Genomic DNA, 16,249 nt, shown 5'->3' on the forward strand with positions numbered 1-16,249 from the left:
GACTGCCCTGAGGCAGCCTTGTGGTTGTTAACACTGGGAAAACTATAAGGGCGTTTATGGAAACATGAAAACGGGGTTTTTCCTGTGGAATTTCATACCAGTATGAGACAGCTTTGGCTGGTGGGCCCATTGTGATGGTGCCAATGGGCTGATAGGAACAGAGCCAAAGCTGGAGATAGTGACTTGCTACACCTTGATTTAACTGTAGGAAAGTAAAGTCCCTGTGCTTTTCATAAGGGAAAGACAAAACTGAGCTGGTGAGTGGCATCATGTAGCTGGCAGATGTTGTTTCGATTTTTGAAGAATCTTTCTATGCTTTTAAACACATACCAAGAGGTCCAGTTGGCTTTTTACACCTAGAAGTGTGACTTGCACCACTAGGGTGTGAAGGGAATATTTGCTTGGCTGTTGTCCATCGTTGCACTGGATTGTCTTATTTCTTTAATCCTTTGAAAGGGACAGATAAAGAAGCAAGTTCTGCATTGACAGACAGTTTTCTTTTGTACTGTTCAGAAACTTAGGCTCCAGTGTGAGATTATGATGTAAAAAAGTATATGTAAGCCAAACCCCTCCATAAACAAACAAAACCCACTAACAAACCAGTATTCAAGGAAATGTGTGCTCAGATTTTTTGTCTAATTCTCCTGAAAAGGAATAGTCTTTAAAAACTCATCACTGAGCTAAGGGAAGGAAAGGATTTCATTATCTGAAAATTGATGTACTGGGACTGTGGGTTAAACTAACACTTAAAAATTCTCCAGTTGATAAAAATTTCCTAAGTTCTGAAAGGCTGTTTATAAAATAAAAATGTTGACAGGTCTTTTACAGTTCACGGAACAGAAGTCGTGTCTGTTGGGATTATGTTGCCAGAGTTGAGCTTGCTTCTGTTAAGTTATTTAACATGCTCAGAACTAGTTTGCTTTAAGATGCTGGAAAGAGCTATTTTCCCTTCCTCCTCCTAGCAAAATGGGAAAGAAGTCTTGAAGTTATTTTGAAGCTCTAAGTGGGTATTCAGGATATTTTCTTTGATCTCTGATGTCCATAATTGAGAATTCTTGGGATACAAATGTTCATCTCTGAAAAAATTTTGGAAAGCACATGTGTAATGCTCATGTGCATCTGAAATACAGGTGCACTGCATTCATGTTGTACCACAGTTAGACACTAGAATGGTCTCCCAGGGGAAGTAGTGGATCCCCCTGTTATGTAAAGTTTTAAGTGTCAGTTTGATGGGGTGCTGAGCCATCTGATATAAACAATAATACTAGAAGGGTTGGACCAGATCATCACTGTGGTCCCTTCCAACCTGACTTTCTATGACTCAAATATACACAGCAACCGGGATTTTACATGCTCAAGTATTACTTGATGGCTAATAGTATAATATCTAGACCAGCTTTGAAAGGAAAGACCTATTGTATAGACTACCTTCAGCCCAACAAGGTGCATAATTAAGTTGCTAGGTGGAAAGGATGTGACCTCCCATGGCTTCAATGCCGTAAGTTTAGTGACTTAAATTATGCACAAGGTTAAATTTGTTGAAGATGGCCCCAATGTGGTTACTGTGGCAGTTTGAACTTTTAACGCAGCAATGGAAATATTTCCAATGCCTTCCTCTTTCAGTGAGGTTTCCAGGTGTTGCCCTTCTCTGTAAAAGGTATCACAGTGACCCGATCTTCTTACAACTGTAAACTGGCTCTCCTATATAGCCCAGATTGGTTCTGCTGCTTCTACTCTTAGCCACACATGCTCTGAATTTCAGTACAAAACTTCAGTTATTACTTCTGAAGCCTGACAGGTTTAGCAATATTCCAGATTTCCATCTTTCTTAACATTTAGTCCTTCATACTGAATATGCAGTCATTGTGCTTTGACAATATATTTTACATTTCATTTTCTAATCAGTTTTTTAGACTAACTTGGGAAGTACAGCTTCACGCTTATCATGAGTGACTTGCAAGTTCAGTCAAACACTGTGATATTTAGTTTAAATCCCCAGTGTATGAAGGGTAAATTTACCATTAAAGACCTCTCTTAACATCTATTACTCTGTTTAAACAGTCTTGCAGTATTACTAGCTGCCAGTAATTTCTCCTTGAATACAAATATATATCTGTTCTAATGTTGTTTTAACTCTCTTGATCTGCACTTCACGAAAATAATATCTTACACTATTCAGTCTTCCATTTCTTAATTTTAGTGGGTAACTGAGGCTTTTTATTGCCATTTGGTAGAAGTTTAGTGTTTGCTTGAAGCTGAAATTACTAATTTCCAAAAAAAAAAAACCCCAAACCAATTAGCAGAGTATTGTCTCAGAGGACAAATAACCATTCTACTGGGACCCCTGATTCTGCCTCTTGAAAGTCTTAGCATAAAAATCTGACATGTGAAGTATGCGCTCTTGTTGCAAGGGGTGACTTTCTTCACTGAGTAAAGCAGCCCTTTAAGTCATCCAGGCAGAACAGTGTGGAAAATATTCACTGCAGGCTTTCTTTTGGTAAACTGAGTTTTAGACCCTAGAGCTCACCATTTATCACATAGCCCAAATGTGAGAAATTTGGACATAGGCACAATAAATAAATCAGTAAAAACCCCATATAGTCTGCTGCAGGATGCATTCCAGAGTAGAATCTAAGAGCAGAACTGTTGGTGAAGAGCTTGTCATTTCCAGTTCATGTAGCAGTTGAGAAAAACAGCTTTGCATCTTCATAATACCACAGCAGTTTATTGATTTGCACTATAATCTAAGGACTTGGATCCATGCTTCTCAAGGAGCTCAGGCAGCCTGGTGACATGTACTCAATACCAGGGAAGATTGAAATTGGAAACTGGCTACTGCAATCAGCTCCCACCCATGATGCTTTCTCACGGTGTTGCCATACACTCTCCTCACTGAAGTGTGTCCGCACCTGCTTACCCCACCTCCTGTTATCTTTGCTGCCTCCCACTGCATACTGTAGTGTGCACAGTATTTGGCCCCAAAACCTTACCTCCTCATCCATTCTCCACCCCTTCTCACACCCTGCTGTGCATCTCTTCTCATTTCAAGCAGTTAAAGCAAAATGGAATTGGAACCTTATTAGCTCTTCTAAGAACTTTTTGTCATGCTTGAATATGATTTGTTTTGAACCACATGAGAATCAAGATCCTTTGAAATTATTGATTACTGTTTTAGGGGAAAATAAAATGCCAGCTTAAGCTTTTCTTCTTTTGTAACAGCATATAGAACTCTAGTGTTCAAATCTATGCTTAGAACAGCTGTTAGTCACACATAACCAGAAAATAATTAGCCTGGAAAAGAATGAATAAAACTTGATTATATTTAAGTTTGTATTTCAGTTTCCGCTTGTAGTGAAATCAAGACCTATTCAGCTTTATGATCATTGATGGAGATGACTTGATTGTTATTCTTAGAGATTACATGTTTCTTGCTTGCTCATTGTCTTTGTATATTATGAATGACCTTATTTAAAACTCTTATTGGCTTCGCTTTCTTAGTAGGAATGTTGTCATGCAGTTAGTTGAAACGTCTGCAGTGAGACAAGACATTCTCTAACAACAAAAGCCTGGCTCTGTCCTCATGTTTGCACTGCTTAGCTGATCTGTGCTAATGCTTGATAATATTATATGCTTGGTAATAGTATATGGCAGCTAGCTCTAAGTATGGTTGGCCAGTTACTTCCTTAATGGAGACACAATATTTTAATCCCTAAACTCTTGTCCTGCTTCTTTTATATCTAACCACCACAGTCCTCATCTCTACTGTGATACAGAGTGTCCAGGGGACGTAGAAGTGAACAAATCTATACTTGCAGCAACCAGTCCTCAGACACAGCTGTTTCACAGAAATGTTTGATTAGAAACCACTCCCTTTCCTTGAACAATAAAAAAAATGGAACAGTTGACTTGTCAAATTGAAGGAGACATTTAGAATAATCTTAGACATTGGGAGGTTTTGTTGTTTTGTCAGCTTTGTGTCCTGTGAAGCTGTAATGAAAAAATGCCTTGTGGCATAAGTTCTTTAAATAGTGATCATGCCCATAGAGTGCAGCAGTAAAAGGGGAGCTGCTGCTGATTCCACAGACTTCCATGTTTCCTACTATCAGAGTTTGGTTTGTGGCAGCATGGTGTAGCACCGTAGGCCTGGGCTGTAAGGTGCATTCAGAAAGCAAATGTTGGGCTGCTTGGCAGGGAAAGTCTGTGCTGTGAGCACGGATGAGACTTTGACCTATGAGTTTTGAGGTGTTGCAATGTATGTTTTAAGTCTTTATATCAGATACTTATTGGGCAAAGCATCTTCTGCTTCTTCCTTATAAATGTAATTGCTACTGGAAGAGCAGCTATTTGTGGATCTCTTCAGAACCAGCTATATAAGAGGTGCTGTCATCATGTGGGCCAATATATGTTAGGAGTCTCTTTCTATTCCAGCAGACTAAAGACAACAGCAACATTCAGAGGCCTATGTACATTTGAGGGGCATGGTACGGTCAAGCTCTGTCTGAGACAAGGCATGACTGTAATAGTCTTATAATGGGTAAATACATCTTTTTATTAAAAAACTGCTGCAGTCAGAAACCCTGAATATTGTTCTAGTTATATGGATGACTGTAAATTCTTTCCTAGGAGCAGCAGGCATTTAATTGGTAAAATCTAAGTTTTCTTAGGTTTTTGTGCTTTGCACATTTTCCTGGCCTTTTGTTCACATAGTTTTTTTTATTTATTTTGGTCTGACTTGTGATTAACACGATTTTTCAAGCTAATGAATTAATCTGGTGTTGACCTGCAGTATGTTTAAGCTGGAGCTGGTACTGTCCTAGTCCAAGGTCTCCTTCATGAATATCTTCTTTGCCTGTAGCTTGCATAGAGCTTGTTATGTTCTGCACTGGGATGTGAACAGGTGATTGACAGTTTTCAGTCAGTTCATCATTATATATGATGCAATCTGTGTCATCCTTCAGTCGATCCTGTGTTAAAACAAAAAAAGATCAGTGGAAGTGAGACACTTGGGGAGGATTTTTGTTAAAGCTTAAATGAAGAACAAGTCTGTTACAATCTGGAAAAAAAATAGGAAAAGGGATTAAATGAAAGCAAGATTATAATTTATCGTGTTGATGAAAGCAAATAGTTGCTTAACATGTTCTGCTCTTGAGCAGTGCTGGAAAATATAATGTACGCTTCGTATGTTTCAGTGATGAAACATCACTGAGTAGCATATACTTTCAGCATCTGGCTGAATTATTATTTAGAATATGTCACTCATTTGAAGCTTGTAGTATTAGTGACCATTCTTGAAAACAGAGTTGCACCTTCTGAGACATCTTTTCCACAACACTGAAGAAATTGTATAATTCCTGGCCTCGGAAGTAATAAGATGTTGAAAATGGGCTTTGTTGAAGTGTCTCATTGAGCACAGAAGGCTGTGGATTACACCTCAAATACAATTAACCAAGTTGGGTACTTACCCCATATGCACTGGGGCTGGTCAGAAGCCTTGCAACAGGATTACACCATTCGGGTAATGTTGTTGTGAGAGGTGGACCAGTGTGGGTTAAGATAGGTTTTAGGTATCTGTGACGTTTGTTAAAGAATGTTTCCCATGCAGATATTGATATTAACATAGCTCTTTGTTACACAAAGAAATTTCCTTTTTAAAACTCCAGTTATCTATATGGAAACAGAGAATAGCATCTTTTAACCCAACCGTTCCTGCATACGTTCACCTGTTATCAGTCTTGTCTAATGCTTTTCAGTAAGAACAACAGCCAAAACCTGAACCACCCTGACCCCACAAACCTAAAAATCAACGCCCAGATCACTCAGTGTTCAAATTCTGTCCTGAAGGGTAGCAGAATGGCTTAAGAGGATGTGTCATGGGGTACATAAATTCAGTAGCAGCTGGAAGAGAAACACATACTTGCTTATCTTGATCACTCTTCCCATCTATAGTCTGCCCTAAGTGTGACCTCTTAGGCAACTTTAACAGGAAACAACATAAGCTGTAACTGTGTTGGTTACTCTAAGAACAGTGGTGAATACTTTCTAAACACATACTTGGGTCTTTTGTAAAAAGGAGGAGTTTCTTCAGTAGGCACAGCATTTCATCAAATATTGAAGTTTCTTCATTCCTGGGAGTGTACGTAAGTTCTTTGTAATACTTTATTTTCAGCAATCAACACATTTGGTTTACACTTCATAAATCGATGCTTCTTTATGTAAAACTATGTAAATAAGTTACAAACAGGCTCTATGCTATTGTCTCGCACCTGTCTTTCAAATCTTTTAATATAGAAGTTATTTATTGAGATAAAAGAAAAACCTGCTCATCTTGAGTAATTATATGAACCTTGTATCTGTCAATTACAGCTTTCCCATGAGTCCTTTAAATTGAGTTATTGCCTCAGCAACTTCTACTCACAAAGTAATTTTCAGTTTTCTTTGGTAAGCAGGTCTGCTGTTGTTGCTAAGGAAAATTTGCTTTATGGATTGTCATCCCAATTTCTCTCCTGTGCTCCTTTCCCTTGTTTCCTTGCTTGTGCTTTCTCTCTCAATCCCTCTGCCCCATCAAAGGAATGACTGTAGATTTGAGTAGTGATTTGGGCTCAGAAGCAGAACTATTGGATAACAGTAGATTTTAAACCTAACCGTTCCTTTTCATTCATTATTGGTGGATTATGGTATGACTATTTTACAGGCAAAGTACAAATTCTGTATTCTGAATAGCATGTAATGCTCATGATCTCAGTTAGTTTGGTAAGTTAAGTAATTTGTTCTGCTCACCATGGAAGTTTTTATATAGTTCCTGAGTTTGTGTGTGTGTTTGTGTGGCTGGTTTTTTAAATTGAAATTGCATCTGTTGAAATATTGTCATTCTCTAATCCAATGTTGTATTGGAGATCACGAGATCACATTGTGGAAGGAAAGTTGAGATCCTCTTGCTTCTGAAAGAGTAAAATCAAACCAAAAAATCCTTTTCTAATCTACTCACGATATTATAGGAAACCTCTAAAATGCCAAGCAGTTGAGAAATACTAAAAAGCAATGTATGAAACACATAAATCAGAGTTATTTTGTTTTCAGCACTTCAGAAAAACCTCAATAGAGGGCTAAAAATTGAAATAGGAGACAATTTTTAGATTTTTAATATTTGGAAATATTGTCTTTGTTAGTACAAACAACTTGAATTGTGAGACCTAGCATAAAAAATGTAGGCTTGTAATGGAAGTTGCATTTGTTTATACTGAATTTTGTCTTCTCTGTTCTTTCATTCTCTTCCAGAATAAGTTATGGAAGATAAATGTTGCTCCTGTATTCACTCCTTAATCTGATTATCTCAGAGCTAGGCCTTACTTGTAAGGAGGCTTTTAAATTTATAATGAGCTTCTATGCTTCCCAGTAAAAAGGATTCCTGTTTGCCTCCCATGCTTGCATGATGTCCAGCATCACATCACACTGGAATAGAGTCCATGCTGAAATGGGCAATCTACATGGCCACCATGGTAGTCTTCTGTATCACCACCACTTTATGATAAAACTTTTTTCTGGTGTGTTTAACTGCTTGTGATGTGTGTACGCTGATGTTTAAGCTGCACAATAGCTTCATTTTGAGCTGCAATAGGTCCTCTGTCCCTTTCCTTTTGCATTTGCTTTTGCACTCCTATTGTGCATTGTCACACTTCTAGTTTGAAGTCTCGTGAGATGCAGTTTAAAGTGAAGACAATTTTCTTGAGCTTGTTGTGATGCTTCTGATTCTGCAGTAATTTATTGTTTTGTTCCTCTTTAAATAGTTATTCAGCCCACTAAATTCAACTTAAATTGCACTGGCCTGTTTTTCATTGTTTTAATAACTTATGCTGTAAATGTGTCCTCTTTATTGTTGACACAGTTGCCTTATGTTATGACAGACATAATCACACAGTTCAGTGCAGCATGAAAGAGAAATTTTAATCTGCATGCAGTGTTGGCATTTCAGAAGTATATCAGACATGGGTTTATAGCATTTTAAGGCTGGCAAGAAGCCTTATCACACTCCAGTTACTCTAGTTGCATCTCCAGAAAGAAATACTTCTATCTAATAGAAAAAGCTAGACTTTGTACTTATGTCACTTCAAAAATTTGAAGATACTAAGTGTAAACCTCTTGGCATAAGTCAGATGACTGCTGAACTGAACTGATGTCTGCCTAATTCAGCATAGGGAAAGGACAGGAGGAAAACATTGGATCAATCAACTGACTTGTAGATTTGTGCTTCAGTCCTCCACAGGTGAATCAGCTCACTTGCATGTTTCAATACACCATACAATATACTGTGTTAAAGAATATTATTAGTATTATAAAGGTAGTAACTTCTAACTTAAGAAATGGAATTCAGGACGCCTGCATATGCACACACAGGGTGTTAATCTGTACACAGTGCTGCCTTGCTTTGATAATCAAATACCAATTTTTCAATTGATTCTGCATATCTCCAGGCTTCTGTTCTCAGTTCAGATGCCCAGCAATGTTTACCCTGTGGACTTTCCTTGCTATTTGAACATGTAATTTCCTAGACAGCTCCAGTCTTTCCTTACAACTAGCACAGCATAATTCTCCTCCCTTCCTGTCTCACTGACACCACCCCTAAGATGTATATCATTTTAGTTCTTCTGGGTTGGACTCCTATAACATCCAACTCTGTACTGCCCAGGAATAAGTAAGGAAGGTAATGCTATTGGACACAAAACAGTCAGCAAGTATTTGAACAATGTAGCCAAAAGTTGAGCCACAGGTAGGTTGTTTGCTGGGGCTGATGAGGCTGAGCAATTCAAATAGGAGCTATCAGAGAGTACAGTGTGCTCAATAGCAACAGAACCTTCAGAATTTAGCTCTTAAAATTGAAGAGTTGCTTGTGGTGCTGGTTTTTCTTTTTAAGGTGTATGAATAGCCAAGTTTTTGCATGTTTCATAATGTGGTCTGGTTTAGGCTGGACTTTCAAAGAAATGGCAAAAGGCATCTCCAGAGTAGAGTATGATGTCTTTGCTCTAAGTATAGTGCATAAAACAAAATCTCAGAATTTATTTGGAACAAAATCATGGAATTTTCTGACTTCTATATATTTCCCAAAACATTTCTGAAACAACCAGCCATTATGGAAACTTTGCTCATGTGTAGGCACTGCTTCATAAAAATGCAGGTAACTTGGACCAGACTGTTCAAGCAACAAATCTTGGGTAGTCTTGATGAGAAACACTGCTGCCACTGGTCATGGTGTAGAACATCAAGGATTTCAGTCAGGCAGAAAATTATGAGGTTACAAAATAGCTTTTAGATAAAAAATTCAGAATCTCAAAATTTCTGTTCTTTCAGCCAATAAGCATGAAATGCTCACACTTTGGCAAACTGACTCTTTCTGACCAGATTTTGGGAATGTTGATTTATATAACAGGTATGTTCAAGTAAATATGTATTTATTTAGGCTATGTTCATATAAATTGTATGTTCAAATAGGGAAATATATTCTGGCAGAAATGTTGTGGTTCTTTTGATTCAGGCTCAAAGGAGCTTTGCTTTTATTCTGTCAGAGCAAGGGAGTCCCAGTTCTTCTGAAAAGCATAATAGTGAGAGAACCTGTAGTTTGGGGAGGAGGGATCAAAAAGTAACTGCAAACCAACCACCAACACAACCAAACACACACCCCCCACACCCCAACCAACAAAGCAGATGATGTGGCCACAGGTAAAAATACTGCTACTCTGCTTTAGCTCTAAAGCCCTGTGTTTGGCCCAGGAAATGCTTTGCTTTTTCCTTGGTTACACAGTGGGGGCTCTGTATCTGAAGATAATCCCATCCTTCCCAAAGGCAAATATACTCACACTATATTATTTACCACTAAGAAGCCTCTAAGTCCAGGAGTTCTTGTGATAGCAGTCAAAATTACATACAACTATTTTTCTGGAGACTACTTTCTTATATCAAACTATACCAGAAATATTAATTGGTTAAAAGTATGTTATTTAATATACTGTTGCTAGCTGCTATATTTGTGCTGTAGGCACAAGCCTTAGAGGTAAATGTCACTAGTCCCAGAACCAATTCTTCATGCAATGTTCTTAAGATTTCTTGAAGTTTGCAGTGTTTCATTTAAATGCCTCTTTTGTGAACATTTTTAAGTCTCCATTTATAAGTTACTTGTGTCATGAGTTTACTTTGTATTTATGCAGAAACACACATGAGAGGAATTAAAAGGTGTGCCTTCAGTTTAATCTGTTTTCTGTAGCAAGGACAAATAATTTTTTTGGTTGTTTTTAAAAACAGAAAATTAATTTCATATTAGCTGTGTGATAACCTGGAGAGCAAACATTTCCATTTGGGTACTGTTTGAGTGGGAGCAGGAAAACCATGAAACTCTGATTATCTGGCTAAATTCTGCACGTGGCTGACTCCTGCAAACAGCTGACTGAGATTATTTGATTACTGTGTAACAGTTTGTGTGCATGACTGAGCTGGTGAGGCACAGAGATGTCTCCAGATTTTATGTGCATGCCGCACAGATTAAAATCACCCAAAGTACCAGAAGGTTTTTTTTTTTTTAGAGGGGTATCTTTTCCTGACTCTTGCAAAAAAGTGTGTTTTATCATGTGCCACAATTTTCTTCTGAGGGTGAGGACTTAACGGTGTAGATTAGCTGACAACTACAGGCCATGGCTATTAGATTTAAATATTGAAAGTAACAGGTATGCTTTGCAAAGAACTGGGAGCTACAGTGATTTAACAGTTAAAGATATCCTAATCTATGCTGTGGAGAAACCTAAGAAGGAGGAACTAAATCTGGTTTAAATAATATTTTAATTTGTAGTTGTTACTAGGGACTTCTGCTTTATTTCTTTGTGCCTCTTCTCTTCTGATGAGGTGGTTTAAAAACCTTGTTACTACTGGTGTAAATAAAAATAACAGCTGAGGATAAATGGAACCATAGTGTAGTCCTGCAAACTCAAAGCTTGAGGTCTCTTTTTTTACTTAAAATTCTGTTTGTTTTCATAATGTCTGAGATCAAGGAGGATGGATGAAAATCAGTAGTAATAAAAACTGGAGTAGTGCATCCTTTGAGGGAAATGTGACTGTCAAATTCTAGAGCCACATGTAGTGTCAGACCCAGGGAATTAACTCTGCCTTTTATTCAGCATATGGCTAAAATTTTGCTGATTTCAGCTTTGAAACTGGGAGCATTGCAGAAATGTGAGAAAAGAATTCTATTACCTTTCTTAAATCTTGGTCATAAGTAGCTGCAGAATGCTTTACTAGACTACTCTAATATGCATGGAATAAAATGTCTGCTGTATTTGCAGACCAAAGGCTTCTAGTTGTGAAATCACTGAAGCAGAGAGGTAAACTCAGAACTCTTGAGTTCTTTGAAGCCATATTATATCCCAAAAAGAACACCCCCAAACAAAGGAAAAATGTGGGACATAAATGGAGTCTTGCTAATATAATTGAGCCAGTAATGCAGCTATTCTTGAAAGTAGAAGGATAGGTCATGGAAAAGGATAGAATAATACCCATAGGATTCAAAAGAAATAGATGGGTGGGCAGCAGTGCCAAACTGTAATATCAGAGCTTTGGAAGATGCAGAGTGGGTGAGGCAGCTGAAGAGAAAAAAGCCTCCTTGACAGTTTTATAATGACTAGACATGATCCTTCATCTAATAAAGAAGCCCAAACCCAACCAAAATGTAATCAAATGGAAGGAGGAAAAAAAAGAAAGACAGGAGTAGCTACATGCACAGTGAAGAAAGAGATGGCTGTGTTGCATTAGTGACATCAAACATGCATGTGACTTCAAAAAATATTCTTTCTATGGTCCTCTGATGAAATAGCTTGAGATCTAAAGCCAGTGCATCAAAATTATGTTCTAGCAGGAGTATTTTTGCAGCAAGTTAAATAGAAATTTCATCATTGCACAGCCATAGCTGCACAACAGCAGTTAAAATAGTTCACTGATCTGTGGAGACTTTTTTTTGACAAAGCTCCAGTTCCTGCATTGCCAAGATTCAGAGGATCCTCTCACAGTAACAAAGGTCCCGACTTGAAAAGGAAATAAAAAAATCCAATCAAGAACTTTTCTTGCACAATTTTGTAGGAAGTTGAGAAGAACATGGAAGAAAGTTTCTCAAAACATGTCTTGCATTCTTGTGTTTACTGATGTTCGCAAAGATACTAACAAAAGTGATGATTCACTGTATCATTTAGGGGAGGAAAAATGATCTCTATAAAAATAACTCCTCCTCTATCAAAAACTATGGAATGAAGAGTAAATAAGGAGATGGTTGTCATTCCATAAGAGAAGAGAACATTAACTTCAAAGAAAATGAAAAATCTAGAAACAGTTTTTGAAGACCGGTTTGTATGGTAGTGAAACACACCAGAGAGCTATACTCTTGGCCCAGAATATAAAGTGAAATGTGAGCAGGGATGTGTGTATCCCTATGGAACATGAAAGCAGGACATCAAGATGATCTGGGCTCCGTCAAGCCCATGAAAAAGCTGGCAGCAACAAGATAGAGCACCATATTTGTCTGGAATGGGATAACCAAACTCTTGATAGATGTTGTTGTATGAAAGGTTTTCTGTGAGCCTGTGAATAGCTGAGAAATGTATGTTGAGTGAGTAACTGCTGTGATGGAGCAAGTTTGAGACACATGGGGCAGTGGGTGCAGTGAGAACAATATAGCTTGTTGTGAGTGTGACAAGTGGCTTTCATTTTTTGGTTAGACATAGAGTTGGGCAAATGTGGAAGAAGGTGGAAAAATAATTTTGCTATAGTGAAGACACAGGATACAGTTTTGTCAGGCTATAGTATTCCAGATGGAGATCTGCAGTGCAAATTTCTAAGCCTTTCTTCTACTTTAATACATTTTTAGTGATGTGAAAACCTAATGAAAATAAAAGGCGTTCTCTTACAGGCAAACAAAGATGTATGGTTTTACAGCAAGTATTAAAGGAGTGGCAATCCTTGCCTGAAAAAATTATGGAGTCTGTGTTAAGTACAATCTGACCCTGTAACAAAATGACACTGGGCTGGCCATAGCAACAGGGGGTGCTGGGTCGCAGACCTCTGGGAGGAGTGGTGAGGGAATCCTCCCTCTTATTTTCGTACGTGCCGCAAGATGTACTGAGAAGGTTTAATTTCTTCCATCTGCTTCTGGAACATCAATGTGTTGGCATATAATAGATCTGCCACAGTATGAGAAAAATCCATGCCCTTGTAATATTGTCATTTCTGTGTTTGTCTAAAGTATAAAATTCTTTGGTAATTCTTTTCAATGGATTATTTTGACGTGTTATTAGAGGTGTTGCTGGTATTAGTCAGGCATCAGTTTCAGAGAGGTTAAGCCAGTCTCTTAAAGCTTGCCTACCTCATCTGACAGTTCATTATATCTCCACTGAAATACTCTGGAAACAGATTATGAAAGAATTTTCTTTTAATTTAGCATAATTTCCTTCTATTTATTGGCACATTATACTGTGTACACATACCAGTGCTGGTACTGACTCCAGTAAAGGCAGTAATAAAGATGGGTAAAAGTACAGTGCACCATTAATGAGGATGAGGTTTTCTCACTGTGTTTCCTTGGTAGGAGAGGTCAGCTCTTGGGACATCTGTCAGGAGTTACTCGTTAATACGAAAGCCAACTATGCTGTGCAGGAGCACTGGTGGCTCTTCTGGGAAGGTGGTTTGATTAAGAAACACATTGAAATCACTACTTTTCCTATCTCTGACAACTCCTGCACTCACCTCCTAATTCACATCTGATTTCAAAATTGTTTGCCACTCAAATTTCACTGTAATGACTCGTTTTTAGATACTGCCACATTTTAATTGATTTAGATTTGTATTCAAAAGTCGAATTCAGTGTGAAGTTATGCCCATTTTTTTTTTTCACAGCTATTTCTTCCCCAGAATTATTACTACCTTTCCCTAGACTTTATTTACATTTTAAATAAATTATTTTAAACTAGACTACATTTATCTTCACATGTAACTGTGGAATCTGGAAACTAAGTATCAAACAGGCTTAATATTGCCAGTTCTCAAAAAATGAAAAAGACAAGCCCAGCATTAGTGAACCATAATGAGTTTTAAATCATATAATGCAAATTTAAAATATAAACAAATTTTCTGGTGTTTTGTACTGGAAATCTGCTCTAACCTCTGTAATACAGACCTTGGAGACTATTTTGGCTGTGTTTAGAACTTTTCCGTGGCTTTCAAGGAATAAGAGAACAGTAAGGCAGCAGGGCCAGTAACATCTATTTAAGCTGTGTATGAGGCTGTTAAGAATCTTTTTTATAGAAAATAGATCTTACCAGGCAAATCTAATTTTATCCTTGAATGAAATTACAAGTTTAATAATATGACCTGCATTTAATAAGATTTGCTAAAGCATTTGGAATGGCTTTGTGATAAAAAATTAACTGTCTAGATAATCTATATAACACATGTTTTATTGATAAAGAATTGACTGGTTGATAGACCTGAGATAGCAGTAACCAGTGAAGAACTGTCATGAATTGCTGTTTTGATGCAGGTTTTAGAGGTGCCAGTAGAAAATCCAATATCCAATGATTTCACCGTGATGAAGTCCCTGATGATAAAGCTTGTGGGATCATGCAGACTAATACACAGGGAGAGAACAGGCATGTAGATTTTTGCCCTCTAAGCTGGTCTCATTCAGAGGGACAAATGTATATTTTGTTACAGGTATCACACACCACAGTTGTCCCAGACAATAAAGACATTCATTACTACCACAGAAGCTGCATTGAAGCTATGTTAACTAGACTTGGTCTTCACAGAGGTCGTTAGTATCTCAGTGGTGAAAAGTAGTATAATTAGCAGCTTGTGGCAGTATCTACAACACCAGTTTTGTGTGTGTGGCTCTCTATCATCCTGGATAGCTGTGACCATGCTCTGTCTCTATTGTTTTTCTTTGCTCCTGTGCTATCCAGTTCCCACCTTAATGTTTTACATTTCTCCTGGAGAAGGGCTGCTTTTCCCTCCTTTTTGCCCAGCCAGTGGTGCTACTTCCTTTGCTCCCTAAAGAGCCAGAGCAAACTCATGTGATCAACTGGACCTGTCTGGACCTAGGAAAAGAACAAAGGGAACTGTGTTGGGGTTGGGTCTTCACTGTGCCTGTGACAATTTCTCCCCCGGGGACACATGTTCACCTTCTGGGGAATTAGTGAGATGGAACAAAGAGATATTAGGTAGTATCTAGGTCTCCAGAAACCTGCTCAATTCCTCATTCAGAAGGCTTACTAGCATGGCAGTAGCTGGTACATAATGTGTGATGCTTTGTGGGTGTCTGTAGCATGAAAGACTTAGTCCATATTGCCTCTCCCTAGTTTTATTTCAGCTGCCCAAAGGGTCCCTCTGAGAGGGGACAATCTCCCTTCATCTATCTGGATCTTTGCCATTGCTATCATCCAGGTGACTGATCATGACACCTTTATTAATTATGTTTTTTCCTCTATAGATAACAACTTTTTTTCCAGAGCAGCTCGCTCTGCTATTTTTGGCATGCGCCCTTCTAGACTGTTCTGTGCAGAGAACACCACTAAACAAGAGTGCTCTGTCTGCCCTTTTCTAAATTTTGTTTTTCCATATCTGTGGTGTGTGGTGGTGGCTGGTCTGGATTCTGCCACAGTAATTCTTGACAATTGCACACCCAGGAAAGCTCTATTTGATCACAGTGAGGGACTCAAATTATGATTTCTGTGGGACTCTAAATTAGCACTTTATAATAGAAATATCTTCTGATTTCTCATCTGGAAAAGTTTGTGTTTACGTGCAGATTTTTTCCAAGGGAATTTTCATTCAGTTGAAAGCTTTTTTGTTACAGTTTTGAGAGAGAATATTTGACTAGCACATTTAAGGCTCAACTGTATATACAAATATAGTTTTGTCTGACCTAGTATAGTAGACAAGGGCAGACCATTATTAATATTTTTGGCTGAGGATGGCTATGCAAGTCTGACCTCAGTACTAAGTGAACTCTTAACACCTTCTGAGGGGAAAGGACACTCGAAGGACATGAGGTTACATGGAAAATTGGATAAAATGCAGTGTGTTTTTAACAAAAGCCAATTGTGTCAGACTAGAACAGTATCTAAATTGATAAGATGACTGATTGCTAGACAAGGTTGAAATAACAGATCAAATATGTAGGTTTAAGTAAAGCATATGAGGTTCATTGCTTCATAGGAAAATATTTTTT

At 38.0% G+C, this 16,249-nt stretch overlaps 1 protein-coding gene across 2 annotated transcripts in view; it reads right to left on the minus strand.

The window, feature by feature from the left end:
- Positions 1-4,730: 4,730 nt before the first annotated feature.
- Positions 4,731-16,249, minus strand: part of SLC9A9 (solute carrier family 9 member A9) — a 169,168-nt gene continuing 157,649 nt past the window's right edge. For both annotated transcript variants that reach the window (XM_008491051.2, XM_030456173.1), the window contains 2 exons: positions 5,463-5,568; positions 4,731-4,964 (listed from right to left, as the gene is read on the minus strand). In XM_008491051.2, the coding sequence (XP_008489273.1) occupies positions 4,752-4,964; positions 5,463-5,568 (319 nt within the window). In that variant the 3' untranslated portion in view covers positions 4,731-4,751. The remainder of the gene's footprint in view (positions 4,965-5,462; positions 5,569-16,249) is intronic.

Source organism: Calypte anna, chromosome 9 (genome assembly GCF_003957555.1).
Source record: "Calypte anna isolate BGI_N300 chromosome 9, bCalAnn1_v1.p, whole genome shotgun sequence".
NCBI lineage: Eukaryota > Metazoa > Chordata > Aves > Apodiformes > Trochilidae > Calypte > Calypte anna.